This window comes from Gorilla gorilla, chromosome 15, assembly GCF_029281585.2.
Source record: "Gorilla gorilla gorilla isolate KB3781 chromosome 15, NHGRI_mGorGor1-v2.1_pri, whole genome shotgun sequence".
Lineage (NCBI taxonomy): Eukaryota > Metazoa > Chordata > Mammalia > Primates > Hominidae > Gorilla > Gorilla gorilla.
Window position 1 is genome coordinate 36,057,973 of NC_073239.2, and position 19,344 is coordinate 36,077,316.

General features: G+C 43.4%; 1 protein-coding gene across 1 annotated transcript; it reads right to left on the reverse strand.

Annotated features, from left to right (window-relative positions):
- Positions 1–6,791: 6,791 nt before the first annotated feature.
- On the reverse strand, positions 6,792–7,310 carry LOC101144420 (epididymal secretory protein E3-alpha). Its single transcript, XM_004054849.5, is given in 1 exon segment — positions 6,792–7,310. A coding segment is annotated over 1 exon segment (444 nt). The 5' UTR covers positions 7,298–7,310; the 3' UTR covers positions 6,792–6,853.
- Positions 7,311–19,344: the final 12,034 nt, after the last annotated feature.

Below are 19,344 nucleotides of genomic sequence, written 5' to 3' on the forward strand. Positions count from 1 at the left end.
TGTCGACTAGCTGCCTTAAAGTAGCATCTGGAATTTTGCAACTGGGTTTCCATGCCTAGTTCTGCCTGAAAATTAGCCCCTGGAACTTCTAAGTAAGCACATAATTAGATACCAGCTTACAATTAGATAAATGTGTATAGTGTAAGGGAGTGTATGGTGGGAAAGGGAGGGAAACAATCTTAAAGTATGTTTCAAGGCTATATATTAAGACTAAATAGGGAAAAAATAAACTTTTTTTCTTTTTATTCCCTGAACGCTTCAAAAATGTATTCCAGAAAACTTGAGGGACTTTCACTGGGCTTATGCCTTACTCCCTGAACTTTGTTAAGGCTCCTGTGCTTTGGCACTCCTTTACAGAGTCCAGCCAGAATGTGATCACAATAATGCTTGAGCTTGGGCCTATGCCCAGTGTTAACATTTTACCTGGGGCAGCTGTGAGCACTGCAACCTAAGATGACCTTACCCGGTTACTGGGGGAGTCAGCATGCAAACACTTGTCTCTGGCTTTTTGAAGACCATTTGTCACTCCTCAGAGAGTAAAAGTGTGTTTAACAAGGTTTGAACATTGGCTTAGGTAGGATTATGGGATATAGGATATAGAAGAAAACAAATATAGAAAAGAACAAATTTTCCATTGGTTTTGGACCATCTCAACAGGTGACAATACTATTTTTCTTTTTTTTTTTTTCTTTTTCTTTTTTCTTTTGTGATGGAGTCTCGCTCTGTTGCCAGGCTGGAGTGCAGTGGCACGATCTTGGCTCACTGAAACCTCTGCCTCCCGGGTTCAAGTAATTCTCCTGCCTCAGCCTCCTGAGTAGCTAGGACTACAGGCACAAGCCGCCATGCCCGGCTAATTTTTTTTTTTTTTTGTATTTTAATAGAGATGGGGTTTCACCATGTTGCCCAGGCTGGTCTCAAATTCCTGAGCTCAGGAAATTCGCCCTCCTTGGCCTCCCAAAGTGCTAGGATTAAGGCGTGAGCCACCGTGCCCAGCCGACAATACTATTTTTCAAATTTAACAGATCAGAAATAGAGAATAGAGATTGTACCCAAATGAGCCCCATGGGTTGCCCTGTGTCCTCTTCAATGCCTCCTCTAGGAAATTGTTGAAGGAAAAATTGTCCTGCTGGAGCTGAAGTGGCTCCCTGCCCAAATTGGAACCTCTGACAGGTGTGAGAAGGGGAAATCATTCCTGTATCTCATCATTCGTGGCCTCTTGGTCCCTGGTGGGGACTATGACTCCGGTGCCAGTGGCCTGGCCATAGCTCCTTCACCAGGTGAAGGAGGGAGCGCCGACAGCTCATTTAACTGATCTAGCAAAGTATCATCATCCCTTTCCTATGACTCCAACAGTACAGGCTTAGTAACAGTCTCCTGTACCATAACTTTACATTTTTCTGTATCAGCTTATATTGCCAAAGCAACACAAAACACTGTCCATAAGGGATTTCTTTCCACTTTTCTTCCTTGTTACAAAAGAGGTCTAGATGCCAGATGATATTATAACTAAGGAACCCATTTTTGGCCACTTTTCCCCCACATTCTGATGGGTGAAGGGGCCAGGTTGTATTACAAAAGTAAATGTTTTTTTCTTTTAATGGATTCTTAGGCAATGGATGCCCAATTTTGTGAAATGCAGCATAACAGGCTGCCTGGGAGAACAAAATTAGCATTTTTCATATTAACCAAGGTAAAATTACAATTAACATACAAAAAAGACACAAACACCAGTTGCTCCACTCAATATCTGAGTGCCTTTGATCCACTCCATGTGGGGAGGGATGACCTCTAGCCAGCAATGCAGTGAATGGTCACTCGTGATGAAGAGGGAGCAGAAGGCCACCCTGAACTAGGCCACCAAACTGCTGCTGGTTGGTCCGTCAGCACTCACCAAAAGCAACTGCGAGGCAGAGAGGATGGGTTCCCTGAGTCAGGCCTACTGAGCTTCAGCTAGTGATTCCTTTAGAATGCCCCCTGACACACAGGTAAATGGGACAAACAAGAACGATAATGAGACCTCACAAGTCAGAAATCAGATTTCAGAACTGAGACCAAGAGACCCAGGAGTAGTTCCCCTGGACAGTGCCCTGTGGGCTCCTTCCAAGTGGGAAAGATGCCCTTGAGCAGGGAGGGCCCTTTGTATATGTGGAGGAGGGTCAATGGGACCTCCAAAGAGGTGACAAAACCTCTAAGAAGTCCAGCAGATCAGGAGAAGGAAATGGGGATGTTGCTTGTGCTTGGGAACACACAGCAAAGATGTCTTCCATTTCCAGAAACCATTCCTCCCCTGCAAGCAAGCCTGAGCTGAAGGTTGGCAGTGCCATGCTGGCAAGAAAGATTCCAGAGACTTCGGTGGGTCTCCAGGTTCACCACAGTGGCAAGAAGGCATTAAACCAGAGACAAATGCCCATGAGGAGCCTCCAGGCTAGCTCTTGTTAGAAATTAGAAACAAGATTTGGCGCTGCAAAAGGAATACCACTCAAATGGAAATTTTTTCAGCAAGGCAAATTTACTTCTACAGAAGTATGCAGCTTGTGCCAGTTATGATTGCAAGAGCACACTGAGCAGGGTAGGGCAGGGGTTTTTATTCCTAATGCAATTGGTTCTTACTGCTGTGTCCTTTCTCCATTGGCTGGGGTTGGAACGCACAGTCTAAACTGACCCCACTGGCTAATGTTTGAAATTGAACACAGCTATCTAGGCAGGAAGGGAAAGGCTATCCCTTATGGCACAAGGCATGTCTAGGCTTGTCAGGGCATGTCAGTGTGCGGAAAGGGTTGTTTACAGCATGGGTAACTATAGAAACTAGAGAAACAAAGAACCAGAAGAACAGAGAATTAAAACCTTTTGAAGAGGAATTTATCATCCCTGACACTCTCCACTAAATTGTAACCACAATAGATTCATTGCCTGGTGCCCAGCAAGTCAACATACCAAATAATGGCAATAGAGGCAGAGAAATAGTGTAATATTCCTAGGGCAGTCAAACAAGGGGATGGGAAGAAAACTCAAATTTGCCTCCCTCAGAGGTTTAGGGGTTGGGTTTATAAGGGGTTTGGACCCGGCTGAAGTGTGGGGATTTTTGATTCATCAAGAAGTGAGGGGTGCAGTCATGGGGACAGGGGGATGAAGAAACTGTAATCTTTTGCTGAGCCAGTTCCTTGGTGGGGGTCTTTAGACTGGTTGGCATCGGCTGCAACACTGAAATTCAAGATCTGAAACACCTTACAAAATTCTTGGCTGGGCATGGTGGCTCTCACCTGTAATCCCAGCACATTGGGAGGCTGAGGCGGGTGGATCACTTGAGATCAGGAGTTCGAGACCAGCTTGACCAATATGGTGAAACTCCGTCTCTACTAAAAACACAAAAATTAGCCAGGCATAGTGGCAGACACCTGTAATTCCAGCTACTTGGGAGGCTGAGGCAGGAGAATCCCTCGAATCTGGGAGGCGGAGGTTGCAGTGAGCCGAGATCACACTACTGCACTCCAGCCTAAGCAACAGAGGGAGACTCCATCTCTAAATAAATAAATAAATAAATAAAATACTGGGAAAGGCAGAGAAACAACACAAAGCCAATATGCAAATTACCTTTAAATGTATATCACTTTGTATAACACATTCAGCTGATATACAAAACTAATATATTAATTGCCCTTAAATGCACTTTCCTCTTGTACTGTTTTGAACCACTATCTGCTAACCTTTTAGTAAAAGCAACTTTTAAAGAGCTACTTACATGAGGTACTTGTGAAAACCTATTTTAGGAGACCAGAATATGCCACCACAAAGTATGCTCTGTAGCACAAAGATTATTTTGAACTGCTTATTTTGAGAAACAGGATACACAGGAAAGCTCTGAAAATAGAGTACACTTACCCTTTTGCAAGGAAAATGTGCATTCATAAGGGAAACCTCCATTCTTACAGATGTCTCCTTCTCTGTGCCAGAAGGAGAAAGGTGACTCTAAATCACAAGAGACCCTTCTCAGTGGAGAAGGTACTCGACTCAAATCTACATGACAAACCTTTCCCTCATTTACTATACTTTTCCTGGTCATCTCCCCGTGACTTGCTCCCCACGGGCATTTTCCTTAGCTTTAGCTGAAGATGTCATTTAAGCCCAAGTTCTAGCCACCGCTTTGAGTTACTCTCTTTCTCTCATGTATACATGAGATACACATGTTACCACATTTCTGTTTGTTTTTCTCTTGTTAATCTGGCTTTTCTTATGGGGCCCCAGCTAAGATCCTAAAAGGGTAGAAGGAAAATTTTTTTTCCTCTCCTACACTATATTTTGAAGAGCATTTATCAAATGAGAAAAACAGTATTTTTTCCCCATATGTAAGTTGATCATTGATGAAGAGCTACTGGTTTAATACTAGTCTCTTCTGAGTTTGGTTGGTGGAGATTGTCATCCCCAGGTGTCTGCTCCTCCCCAGGTGCACTCAAAAATTGCAAAACTGAGGAACTGCCTTTGGTACATGATGACCAATCTAGATACACTGACTACTCATTGAGGCCAGAGTTCTAGGAAAGTGTGCAGTCACCTCATGAATAATGTTGATACTTTGGTCTTTTCCCTGATTGTTTCAAGGCCAGAGCCCTATGTTTCTATGAAGCAAACATGTTTATTATCAGATAAAATCATTTGTGCTAATGTCTTCTACTTGATGTGTCATCCTTAGGAAATGTAATGCCTTAGCCTGTTTAACGTGCATTGACCTTCTTAGAAACATTCTTAAGGAATTAAGTCTAATAGAGACATCTGTAAGTGTGTGGTTGATGGAGGAGGTGTTCTTTTTCATCCTGGATGTGTATAGCTTTTATACAGATGACAGCCTACTCTATTTTTGTATGAGAAATTCCCATCCCTAGAGTCAGGGACAGCAGATAATTGATGGGTTCTTATAGTGATTGTTTATCATAATCAAAATTAAAGTACAAAACCGGTGGGTGAATGGGAAAGGAAACAATTTTCACTGAGTACCTATTATAAGCGAGAAACCATGCCACGTGTTTTATACCCAGTCAGCTCTGCCTATACCCAGAAATCTGAGTGGAACTAAGCGTGTCACACTGTTAAAATCTACAATTTCAAATCTAAGTTGTTGGAACTCTAAATTATTTGGAACCTTAAAGGAAAGTGATTACGGTGCTTGAGTCATGTACCAGGCAGCTGTAACTAAGACAAGTGTATCTTGCCTTCTCTGATTAGAGATTAAGCCTGTTTCTTACCTGCATTTGTGAAGGGGTCCAGGGAAGACTCATCCCCTCTCAACTGCTGATGTTCATTATGGATTAACTCCCCTCTTCCCTTTCTCATGCAAAGACTTCATCGCTTTCACATTGTCTTTTTGTTTTGCTGTTGTTGTTTTGTTTTTGTTTGTTTGTTTTCACGACAGGGTCTGGCTTTGTCACCCAGGCTGGAGTGCAGTGGCACAATCTCGGCTCACTGCAACCTCTGCCTTCTGGGCTCAAGCCATCCTCCCACCTCAGCCTCCTCAGTAGCTGGGACTATAGGCACATGCCACCATGCCTGGCTAATTTTTGTTTTTCTTTTGTAGAGACAGGGTTTCGCCATGTTGCCCAGGCTGGTCTCAAACTCCTGAGCTCAAGCGATCCAACCATCTCGGCCTCCGGGCTTTCACACTGTCTTAAGATGGAAAGTTAAATACACTCTTTAGAGTTGGAGAGAATTGAAAAACAACTATAAATAGAACAAGTCATATGGTGAGGGGACAAAAGTGTAACCAATTAATTTGTTGTAACTCTTGAACCAGTCTGGTATAGAAAATGTAATCCTTTCTCACTTCTTTCTCTTTTTCCTACATAAAGAAGAACTTAACTTTTAACTTTGGAGTACTGACCCCATTTCTCTGGAATCTGTGTGCCACAGAATGTCCATTCCCAGCCTTTCACTTTAGTAAACTATTTTTTTTTTTTTTGAGATGGAGACGGAGTCTTGCTCTGTCGTCCAGGCTGGAGTGCAGTGGCGTGATCTCGGCTCACTGCAACCTCTGCCTCCCAGGTTCAGGAGATTCTCCTGCCTCAGCCTCCCATAGCTAGAACTACAGGTATGTGCCACCAAGCCTGGCAAATTTTTGTACTTTTAGTACAGACAGGGCCTTACCATGTTGGCCAGGCTGGTCTCAAACTCCTGACCTCAGGTGATCCATCTGTTTCAGCCTCCCAAAGTGCTGAAATTATGGGCATGAGTCACAGTGCCCAGCCCACTCTTTAAAACTGGATTTTGACCCTTTTGATTATTTCAAATTGCTACCATGATGAGTGCTTACATCACTACTTGTCTCCAGTTTAGCACACAATCATTTATATCCACATGATATACATAAACATATCACATACATAGACACAGACACATAAAGTGCACATTAAACCCCTTGCACAGCCATAGGCAAAAATAGCCTAGATCACCGATACCCATACCAATCACACGATACATACTCTGCACACATAACATATATAAGCATCACATACGTTAGAATAATATATTTTATTTAAGAAAAGGAGAGTCGTTCAGCTTGGGTAGGTATAAAAGAGTCAATATCAGGAAAAGTCTTAGGTTAGTCGAGGACAGATGCCATATGAGCTGAATCTTGGAAAAAATGTGGGTGTAAATTAGGCAAATTAGGACAAAATTGTATTACAGATACAGAAACCACACAAAGATTTGGTATCAAGAAATCACAAGGTACATAAACTCTAAGTAGTTGGAAAACACTGACACATAAATGTAAGCAGGGAGTGGCAGGGGCTATTGATGGAGGCAGGGCCCACCACTTTGGAAGCACTGAATACTCTACCAATATCTGAGGATGTGCATAGACTTTCTAGTTGCTGATAGGTTCTATAATCCTCAGGTCTTCTATGTTATCAACATATCCATCTATGCCACAATGGAATTCAATGTAGCTGAAGCTTCTGCTCTCTGTGTACCTTTTGTTGTACTTCTCCCAGTGACACTCGAGTACTTTGAGGGCACCTGGGGCCCATACATATGCATTTCTATATCAGTCGCTCCCCTTCTCATTGATGCATGCACGCTGAATTTTGAACCATAAGCTATAGATGAACATATGAAAGCTCTTGCCTTTCAGAGCCTCTTTTTCTCTCATGAGGACATCACATTTGTACTCTTTGAATTCTCGACTTGGACTTAAGTAATGAAGTTTTATGAATTCTCTCCAGTAAATGTTGTTACTGTATACACACAGCCTGCAAAGGATGCAAAGCAGGGCCAAGAGTATGCCCCAAATCTTTAGAGAGGATGTCATCTCAGTCACCAGGGCCACCTGCGTGTCTATGGGGAAGAGAAAGAAAAGCATTATCCAGACTATACTCAGAGAGCTGAGCTCCACCTTAAAATTCCTTTCCCTGCCAAGCAGGTACTTGGGCACTATATTGCTATTTGGTTCCATATTAGAAGATGATGATTCTCATTAAAGAATACAGTTTCTGGGCTGGGCACAGTGGCTTATACCCGTAATCCCAGCAGTTTGGGAGGCCAAGGTGGGTGTATCACCTGAGGTCAGGAGTTCGAGAAACACCGTGGCCAACATGGTGAAACCCCATCTCTACTAAAATACAAAAAGTAGCTGGACGTGGCGGCTGTAGACCCAGCTACTCGAGAGGCTGAGGCAGGAGAATCGCTTGAACCTGGGAGGCGGAGGTTGCGGTGAGCCGACATCACACCTCTGCACTCCAGTCTGGGTGACAAAAGCAAAACTCCGTCTCAAAAAAAAAAAAAAAAAAAAAGAATACAGTTTCTAAGAACTAAAAATATGCTTTAGCCTGTGAGAGCCAAACACAAATTTGGAAAATATAGATAAAGTACCTTTTGAGAATTTCAAATATCTCCTGTCTACCCTGTCTTCTACCCAATTTGAGGAGCCAATCACTATCGAGCTCTCTTTTACCAAATAAGCTCTCAGGAGATCATGTGTCCAATAGAAAAATGACATTTTAAGCATATTGTCTGCAAAGTGGAAAAGATTGTTGCATTTTAAGGGCATGTAGAAGATGAGTAACTACTTGGGAGGTGGTTCCTAGGCAGAAGGCATTGATTCTGGAAACCACAGCCCAGGCTGCAATTGCACTTCTCTGAAAAATGATGTTTTTCCAACCTTGACTTCCTTATAACACTTTCCCCAAAGTCTGGGTGAAACATGTGATCATTATTAACTGTCGGCATCCATTCTCAGAGGCCATTTCCCTAATTACTGCTATTACAAATGATCTTCATTTTTAAGAGCTTATTGACAATGCCATCATAAAAGGACATCAGTTTAGAACTGTTGCTGTAATCAATCAGGCACCAAAACTAAAACAGTCCCCTGCAGAGCTACTGTGGTCACAGCATAAGATGTATGGTCGTTTGAAAAAGTTATTCTTTACCAGCTATCTGTCCTCATTTGCCATGAGGAGTATTCCTGGCCCTACTGAACCTCTAGCGTGATTCATAGCTCTGAGTATCGGTTTCCTCAGATAGGCCTAATCACAGCTCCCTACAGACCTGCAAGAGTCTAATGAGATGCAAGCATGTGAGAGCACTTCTAATGATGTCAAATGCCCACATCAGACACAGGGTTCCTCATCTGTGGAACCCTGTCCTGGTGATAAAGGCCTACACAGGATAGAAGAGTAGGACGCAAGCAGCTTTAATGCATTGTGCTTAGGAGGACTGGCAGTGAAGGAAGGGAGGGGCAGGGAAAAGCCTGTATCAGTGGGACTGAGGCTGACCAGAATTCAGGCCTTTGTTTTCCATGATTTGGATCCTTCTCCATTGTTTGCTATCTAAAAGTTCAATCAGCCTCCTTCCAGTGCTCCTGGCTGTCCCCCGAGCAACCTCAGCAGAGCCTTTCTTACCCTACTTGGACTCTGAGTTCAGGTCACTGATTGTAGTGGGGATCAGCGTGTGGATCTGAAGAGCAGAGTCTGCGTCCTCCTCCTTTTCTCAGAGCCCTGGAAATCTACAGCAGTGGAGAAAGGAATAGCAGGGGGAGCTGCAGGGCTCCAGCTGATTGGTAGCGGAGGTGGTGATGGGGAATGGCCTTATTATGTGAACTTGTTCCTGTATCGTTTCATCTGGAACACTTGGGTTCACTCAAACAGTAGCCTCGAGCAAAGGCTACAGACATCAAAGGCTGAGCCCTGGGCACAAAATGATTGCAAGACCCTAGGTGACCCCAGAAAGGGGTTATCTGGTGCTATCAGGAGACAACCAGAGACTTAGCTCTGCTCTCAATTCTAACAAACTTCTGGGGAAGTCCCTGGAGGGTTATGCTATGTTACATGGGAACTTCACTGAGGAAAGCCACCTTTTTTTTTTGAGACGGAGTCTCGCTCTGTCGCCCAGGCTGGAGTGCAGTGGCACAATCTCGGCTCACTGCAAGCTCCGCCTCCCGGGTTCACCCCATTCTCTTGCCTCAGCCTCCTGAGTAGCTGGGACTATAGGCACCTGTCACCACGCCCAGCTAATTTTTTGTATTTTTAGTAGAGACGGGGTTTCACCGTGTTAGCCAGGATGGTCTTGATCTCCTGACCTCATGGTCTGCCTGCCTCAGCCTCCCAAAGTGCTGGGATTACAGGTGTGAGTCACCGTGCCCGGTCTTTTGCCTTTTTTTTTTTTTTTTTTGACAGGGTCTTGCTCTGTCGCCCAAGCTGGAGTGCAGTTGCACAAACACTGCTCCCTGCAATCTCAACCTGCCAGGCTCAAGCAATCTTCCCACCTCAGCCTCTTGAGTAGCTGGGACTATAGGCATGCAACACCATGCCTGGCTAGTTTTTTGTATTAATTTTTGTAGAGACAGGGTTTCACCATGTTGGCCAGGTTGGTCTTGAACTCCTGAGCCTAGCTAAGCCTCAACACATCAGCCTCTAAAAGTGCTGGGATTACAGGCATGAGCCACTTGGTCAGGCCAGAAAATCACTTTTAATGTTGTGAATTGTGAGACCTTCATTGAGAGGTGAAAGAATATCTAGTGAAAACAGTGGCCAAATAGCTATGAGTGATTAGGTAGCCAGTATCTGAAATTTCTCTACTCAGTTTTTTAATTATAACCTTTAGCTGTTTGGTGACACTGTACTGCTTACTATTAAAATGTCACATAGCCTAGCCATAGTTTCTACAATGCCACTATACGTAACATCTGACTGTGAAGTATAGGTCACAAGGTGCTGGCTAAGTTGTTTTTCAGGACCTCAAGATTCAGTCCTGAACTCAGCTCAAACTGACAAGACCACAACTTCTTCAACTGAGTTTGTGCAAGTGTTCAATGGTTACTTTTAACATCACAGCCGGAATTTTCCACCATATTTTCCATGCCAACTCCCCACAAATTGGCAAATGTGACCAATACCGGTTCATCAATACTAGTCAAAGTTACGATTTATGAATAAAGTAAGACTCTTGCAAATCTTTTCTAACAACACTTCCAAAGGCTGCTCCTAGCCAAACCACCTTAGTTGATTTTCTCACTGGGCCACCTTATTGTTGGAATGACAGAAGGTTCAGTTTATATCCAGAACTTATCTTCGAACCCCCACTCCTGTGAAGCAGTCCTTGAGTAATAGAAAATCATGTGCTGATAGACTGGATGGACGGGAGATAGTCTTAGAGCAGGTTCTGTGCATCCTTCTACTCTCTAGGTCTTCGGGGGACAGGGGAGAGCAAAACAGGAACAATTCTGGGCCTCTGAATTTGGATGATTTGAGAGGCGATTCTGAGGGAAAATCAGTTTTTTGTCATGTGCCCACACATCCAGAGCTCTTTCCAACAAATGTGCATTGTCTATTGAAGACTTAAATTCAAGTAGTGACTCAATGAATGTAGAGAGGTGGGAGAGAGAAGCCACCTGAGCCAATGTATGAGCCAGTGTTTCTCAAATACTTGATATTCCACTTTTAATATGGAAAAAAATATCATGGACTCCAAGCATACATCCATGAACTCTCCTATGAGCTAAGCCCAAAGTCCTAAAGCTTTTTGGATATAAACCCAATTAGGAGGCCATCTAAACTGGGGAAAAGCATATTGTTATGTTTACAGAAATTAGCCACTATGAATGCAACCCAGGAAGGTAACCCAACCAGTATTTCTGGAAACCACGTAATGGGTCTGCTTCCTAGGTTTGTCTACCAGCTTGTGCAACAGAAGCTCCTTGGGCAGTGACTTTTGATTTCGGTTTTTAAGGAGGTATTACCCTTTAAATATAAATTTTAAATCACTTGAAAATTATGTTCATCCTTTATTGTCTTTGATTTTAATTATTTTCTGTTAATTCCTTGATATGTCCTTTTATTATTATTATTATTATTTTTGGAATGGAGTTTCACTCTTGTCGTCCAGGCATGATCTCAGCTCACTGGAACCTCTGCCTCCTGGGTTCAAGTGATTCTCTTGCCTCAGCCTTCTGCGTAGCTGGGAGTACAGGTGCGCACCAACACATCCGGGTAATTTTTGTATTTCTAGTAGAAACAGGGTTTTGCCATGTTGGCCAGACTGATCTCAAACTCCTGACCTCAGGTGATCCACCCGCCTTGGCCTCTCAAAGTGCTGGGATTAAAGGCACGAGCCACCGCACCAAGCCAATATTTCTTTTGTTAGCCACTATTCAATTCTTAAATGTTTGTGAACTACTGTTTCACAAAACCATAAAAGTGACTTAGGTTCCTCATTCAGGGGATGACAACGTCTATAGGTGTCTTAATCTGTGATCCACGGACTTCCAAGGGCTCCATGGATGGAATTCATAGGATCAATGCAGCAGTGCAGTGCAGAAAATTACATCTCTATTTTCACTCACCCATATTGAAATGTAGGGGCTGGGCATAGTGGCTCACACCTGTAATCCCGACACTTGAGAAGGTCAAAGTGGGAGGATCACTGGAGCTCACGAGTTTGAGACCAGCCTGGGCAACACAGGGAGAAACTCTATCTCTACAGAAAATTAAAACAATTAGTTGGGTGTGGTGGCACATGCCTGTAGTCCCAGCTACTTAGGAGGCTGAGGTGGGAGGATCACTTGAGGCCAGGAGTTGAAAACCAGCCTGGTCAACATAGTGATAACCTGACTCTACCAAAAAAAAAAAAAAAAGAAAAATTTTTAAGGCCAGTAGTGGTAGCACGTGCCTGTAACCTCAGCTACTTGGGAAACGGAGGCAGGAAGATTGCTTGAGCTTAGAAGTTTAAGGTTGGACTGAGCTATGATAGCACCAGCCTGGGTGACTGAGTGAGACCCTGTCTCTCAAAAACAAAACAAAACAAAACAAACATAACAAAAACTAAAAAAAACCCCAAAACCCTAGCCCCATACTCCTTGAGACACAGATGAGAAGACGAATGTAGGCATCAGGCCACACACCTATCGTGGTTACACGAGGATTCCCTTGGAGAGAGATAAAGGTGGCTGTATTTTCACAATGTTCTGCTTTAGTCAGTTAAGAGAAGTCCAGATAAGATTTCTTACACGAGGACCAGCAAGGTCTGTTGAGTACAAAGACTGGAGGAAATCAGACAACAAAAACTGAATACTTCCTCATACCTCTTCTCTCAGGTGGTATTGTTTAAGACTCAGTAGTGTGGTTCCCTCATATACTTTGACTGGTCCTGGGACTGCAGACTTCGCACTCTCTGGTTTCCCATCTGCCCAGGATGGGAATCAGTACCCACCTCTTGTAGGAATTCTTCAGGGATGAGAGAGAAATTCTGAGCCAGTTGCTGCAACAATGCAGCTTGCAAGGTACAGGCTTGATCTGGGGACACTGTAATATTCACCCATCCTGGGGAAAAGGTAATATTTGCATTCAGTTCAGTCAAGAGATGATGTCCCAAGAAATCGATAAGGTATTCAGGCATACGTAGGAAGTGATGCTTTAGGCAGGTCTGTCACAGTTGGAAATCTAGGGGTTGCAGGAATGGTTCTTTTAGGGTCTCCTCTAAAACTGCCTTCACTTTCATAGTTTCAGAAGACAATTTGAACAAGTGCGTGTTTCATACTGAGTAGGTGGCACTGGTATCTACTAGAAAGGCTAAAAGTTGATTTCTCAGCATCATAATGACCCAGGGCTCCACGTGGGAAATATGGAGGGTACTAGCTGGGTCAGAGGCTGCCCTCAGGCCCCATCATTTTTGATCCTTATTACAGAAGTTCTCAGCCCCAGATCCCTGAGATATTTCAGGCATTTGGTGAATTGGAAATTGATTTTCCCATTATTGGCCGCTTTGTGGTTTGGTCAGTCTTTTTTCCAATGGCCTTCCTGTCTGTAGTTGGCACATGGAGTTCAGTAAGTAGAGTGTTCCTACTTATAGGGAGCCTGGGTCCCAGGGGGTCCTAACTTACGTGGGGCTCCTGTGGTGGGTCTGTGCCATGGTCCGTGGGTTCCTTAAGCAGCTGCTAGCAAGGTAGCCTGCTGCTACAAGTTTTATAGTTCTCTTTGGTTCAGACCAGGTCTCTGCCGGTGAACACCCTTGTTTCTACCATTTGAGACAAAGATATGTCCAGTGCCCCTTCAACCTGTTGCAAATTTCACTGGATGTCAGGGACACTCTGGCTAATAAATGTCATGTTTATCATCTTTAAATTTTCTGAGGCCTTCGGACCAATATCAGTGTATTCCTTGAACACTTCAAAATGCAGTCCAGAAAACCTGAAGGGCTTTCATTGGGCTTATGCCTTACTTCCTGAACTTTCTTAAGGCTCATCTGCTTTGGCATGCCCTTTCAGAGTTCAGGTTTGAACATTGGTCCAGGTAGGATTATGGGATATAGGATATAGAAGAAAATCATATAGAAGAGAACAAATTTTCCATTGGCTTTGGATCATCTCGATAGGTAGCAATACTATTTCTCAAATTTAATAAATCAGAAATAGAGAATGGAGAGTGTACCCAAATAAGCCCCATGGGTTGCCCTATGTCAGCGTCAACACCTCCTGTAGGTAATTATTGAAGGGAAAATCGTCCTGCTAGAGCTAAAGTGGTTCCCTGGCCAAATTAGGTCCTCTGACAGGTGTGAGAAGAGGAGGCCATTCCTGCATCTCGTCATTCCTGGCCTCCTGGTCAAGTGCTGGTGGCCTGGCCATAGCTCCTTCATCAGGTGAAGGAGGGAGAGCCAACAGCTCATTTAATTGAACTAGCAAAGTACCATCATCCCTTTGATTTTAATTATTTTCTGTTAATTCCTTGATAGGTCCCTTTCCTATGATTCCAAAGGTAGAGGCTTAGTAACATTCTCCTGTACTATAACTTTACATTTTTCTGTATCAGCTTATATTGCCAAAGCAACACAAAACACTGTCCGTAAGGGATTTCTTTCCACTTTCTTTAAACATCTCGTCATTCCTGGCCTCTTAGTCAAGTGCCGGTGGCCTGGCCATAGCTCCTTCACTAGGTGAAGGAGGGAGAGCCAACAGCAGTGAGCCGAGATTGCACCACTTCATTCCAGCCTCAGTGACAGAGCGAGACTCTGTTTAAAAACAAACAAACAAACAAAACAAAACAAAAAAACAGATTTCAGAACTGAAACCCAAAGAGCCCAGGAATAGTTCCACTGTACGTCCCTATGTGCTCCTTCCAATTGGTAAAAATGTCCTTGAGCAGGGCCCTTTGTGAAGGAGGGACAACAGGACCTCCAAAGAGGTGACAGGACCTCTAAGAAGGCCAGCAGATCAGGAGAAGGAAAAGAGGATGTTGGAACACTTACCAGAGATGTTTTCCCATTCTGGAAACCATTTCTCCCCTGCAAGTGATCCTGAGCTGAAAGTTGGCAGTGCCATGCTGGCAAAAACTCCAGATACTTTGGTGAATCTCCAGGTTTGCTACAGCAGCAAGAGAGCATCGAACCATGCACAAATGCCCATGAGGAGCCTCCAGGCTAGCCATCCACTAAACTTTAACCATAATAGATTCCTTGCCTTATGCCCAGCAAGTCAACATACTGAGATAATGGTGATAGCAGCAGAGAAATAGTGTAATATTTTTATGACAGTCAGACAAGGAGATGGGAGGAAAAGTCAAATCCACCTCTCCAAGAGGTTTAGGGTAGGGTTTGTGAGGGGTCTGGACAGCGGCTGAAGTGTAGGGATTTTTGATTCTTGAGAAGTGAGGAGTGCAGTCTTGGGACAGGGAGATGCCAAAGGTGCATTCTTCTGAGCCAGTTGCATGGTGGGGGTCTTCAGACTGGTTGGTGTCAGTCTTTCCACTAGAGTTCAGAATCTGAAATGCCTGAAGCAATTCTTGAGCAAAAAAGACCCACGATTCTTGTTTGTGAGTTTCTACCTATAGGAACAATGGGGGAGCAGGTGGTCAGCATGCTATGTGACTCTTGGTTAGTTAACAGCTGCAGGGAAGCTGCTCCAAGTGGACCAGCATGCAATGATTAATGTGTAACTATAATTTTTCCTACTTTGATGAGCTGTTAATCCTTTCAGTGTATTATTATCATTAGAGAACTGCAAATTACACAATAGATGTGATAATACTACACATCTATTAGAATGGCTGAAATGCAATACAAACTGACATCACCAAAGCTGGTGAGGATGCAGAGCAACACAAATACTAATTGACAGGACTTTGTATCTGGGGCATATTTTAGGGTGCCATATATTTATGTCCTACAAAAGAAGGTTCAGTTAGCCTAGCTGGGATCTCATGACAATTGCTTGGCTTAGTAGAAGGGACTGCAAGCCTTAGTGGACAGCCTTACCTATAAGGTCCACAAAAGAGGAAGACAGGTCCCTAAGGAAATTAATATGCAGCTATCCAAATAAGGGATGTATATCAGGAAACCTAGAGCTTATAAAGCTCTGATATTTATCCCTGATTTGGGTAGCTGCATATTCATTCATTTCTGTATCAGCTTCACATTCCACTGATATACAAACCTAATATACTAATTGCCCTTAAATGCACTTTCCTCCTATACTGTTTTGAATTACCATCTGCTTACCCTTTAGTAAAAGCAACTTTTAAAGAGCTACTTACATGAGAAATTTGTGAGAATCTACTATAGGAGATCAGAATATGCCACCACAAGGTATGCTCTGTAACGTAAAGATTATTTTGGACTGCTTATTTTGAGAAACAGTATACACAAGACAAGCTCTGAAAATAGAGTATGCATTGGCCTTTTGTAAGGGTAACGTGCATTCATAAGGGAAACCTCCATTCTTATGGATGTCTCCTTCTCTGTGCCGGATAGAGAAAGGTGACTCTAAATCACAAGAGACCCTTCTCAGTGGAGAAGATACTGACTTAAATCTGTATGACCAAACTTTCCCTCATTTACTATACATTTCCTGGTCATCTCCCTATGACTTGCACCCCACGTGCATTTTCCTTTGCTTTAGCTGAAAATGGCACTCCAGCCACCTCTGTGAGATACTCTCTGAGTTTCTCCCATGTATACATGAGATACACATGTTACCACATTCTGTTTGTTTTTCTTTTGTTAATCTGGCTTTTCTTATAGGGGCCCCAGCTAAGATCCTAAAAGGGTAGAAGGAACATTTTTTCCTCTCTTACACTATATTTTGAAAAGCATTTATCAAATGAGAAAAATAATTAGTATTTTTCCCCATATGTAAATTGACCATTGAGGAGGAGCTACTGTTTTTTTTTTTTAATTTATTTTTTATGTTTTTTTGAGATAGAGTCTCACTTTGTCACCAGGCTGGAGTGCAATGGCGCAATCTCGGCTCACTGCAGTCTCTGCCTCCCAAGTTCAAGCGATTATTCTGCCTCAGCTTCCCGAGTAGCTGGGACTACAGACACATGTCGCCACGCCCGGCTAATTTTTGTATTTTTGTAGAGATGAGGTTTCACCACGTTGGCCAGCATGGTCTCAATCTCTTGACCTTGTGATCCGCCTGCTTCGGCCTCCCAAAGTGCTAGGATTACAGGCGTGAGCCACCACGCCTGGCCTTGCTACTGGTTTGATAATAATCTCTTCTGACTTTGGTTAGTAGAGATTGTCATCCCCAGGTGTCTGTTCCTCCCCACGTGCACTCAAAAATTGCAAAGTTGAGGAACTGCATTTGGAACATGATGAACAATGTAGATACACTGACTCCTCCTCATTGAGACCAGAGTTCTAAAAAAGTGCGCAGTCACCTCATAAATAATGTTGATACTTTGGTCTTTTCTCTAATTGTTTCAAGGCCAGAGCCATTCAACATTGCAGGAGGCTGAAGAACACAAGGTACTTTAATGTTTAGCACTTCTCCACCCCATAACGGACCTGGGCAAAATTATATGAAGCAAGCATTTCTTACTTTGTATCTCTCTCCTACAGTTAGCAAGCAGAATTTCACATAGTTCCTACTTGCCTGTGAACCCAACGTGTCTTTCTCCTATTTCCTTTCTCATTCATTCCATGAACAAAATTTAGGTCTTAAGTCCATTGTTGAGGACCATTGTATTTTAAAGTCCTCCAACCTTCACCCTATGTTTCTGCCAAGCGAACATGATTATTATCAGATAAAATCATTTGTGCTAATATCTTCTACTTGATGTGTCATCCTTAGGAAATGTAATACCTTAGCCCGTCAAACATGCATTGAACTTCTTAGAAACCTTCTTAAGGAACTGAGTCTAGTAGAGATATCTGTGAGTGTGTGGTTGATAGAGGAGGTGTTCTTTCTCATCCCGCGTGTGTATAGCTTACAAACAGATGGCAGCCTACTGTAGTTTTGCATTAGAAATCCTTGGCATGTACGAGGTCCCCAGTTCACTCTCCGGCACCTCTACCAGTTTTGGGCTGGGTGTGGTGGCTCATACCTGTAACCCCAGGACTTTGGGAAGCCGAGGCGGGCAGATCACTATCACTTGAGGTCAGGAGTTTGAGACCAGCCTGGCCAACATGGCGAAACCCCATCTCTACTAAAAATACAAAAAAATTAGTGGGACGTGGTGGTGTGCACCTGTAATCCTGAGTTACTCGGAGGCTAAGGTAGGAGAATTGCTTGAACCCAGGAGGCAGAGGTTGCAGTGAGCCGAGATTGCACCATTGCACTCCAGCCTGGGCAACAAGGGCTAAACTCTGTCTCAAAAAAAAAAAAAAAAAAAAGAAAAAAGGAAAAAAAAAAGAAAAGAAAAGAAAGAAATCCGCATCTCTAGGCCAGGCCTGGTGGCTCACGCCTATAATCCTAGCACTTTGGGAGTCCAAGGCAAGCAGATTCCCTGAGCTCAGGAGTTTGAGATCAGCCTCGGCAACATGGCAAAACCCTGTCTCTACTAAAAAATACAAAAAATTAGCCAGGCATGGTGCTCACGCCTATAATCCCAGCTACTAGAGAGGCTGAAGCAGGAGAATCACTTGAACCCAGCTGGAGGAGATTACAGTGAGCTGAAATCATGCCACTGCACTCCAGCCTGGGTGACAGAGTGAGACTCTGTCTTAAAAAAATAAATAAAAAATAAAAGAAATCCCCATCTCCAGAGTCAGGGACAGAAATGGTTGATGGGCACTTGTTATGTTTGTTTATCAAAGTCAAAATTAAAGTAGAAAACCAAAGAGTAATATGAGAAAGGAAAGAATTTTTACTGAGCAACTACCATAAGCCAGGAACCATGCCACGTGTTTTATACCCAGTCAGCTCTGCCTTTACCCAAGAAACTGAGTGGAACTAAGCATGTTACCACCGTGAAAGTAATTCATTCAAAATATAAGCTGTTGGAACTCTGTATTATTTTGAACCTTAAAATGTGATGATGGGCGGAGCGTGGTGGCTCATGCCTGTAATCCCAGCACTTTGGGAGGCCGAGGTGGGAAAATCACCCGAGGTCGGGAGTCTGAGACCAGCCTGGCCAACATGGTGAAACCCAGTCTTCACTAAAAATACAAAAATTAGCCGGGCATGGTGACACGCTCCTGTAATTCCAGCTACTTGGGAAGCTGTGGCAGGATAATCGCTTGAAACCTGGAGGTGGAGGATGCAGTAGCCAAGATCTGGCCACTGCACTCCAGCCTGGGTGACAGAGTGAGACTCTGTCTCAAAGAAAAAAAAAAAAAAAAGTGATGATGGGGCCTGAGTCACATACTAGGCAGCTGTAACCAAGGCAGGTAGGTGTACCTTGGTTTCTCTGATTAGAGATTAAGACACTTTCTTCCCTGCATTGTTGTGTGAAATGTAAAATGACTGAAGTGGGCCAGGAAAGACTCATTCCACTCCACGGCTGATCTTCATTATGGATGAACTCCCCTCTTCTGTTTTTGATGTAAAGACTTCATTGCTATCACGTTGTCTTGAGATGGAATGTTAAATACACTCTTTTAAAATTGGAACAGAAATGAAGCACAGCTATGAATAAATGAAAACAA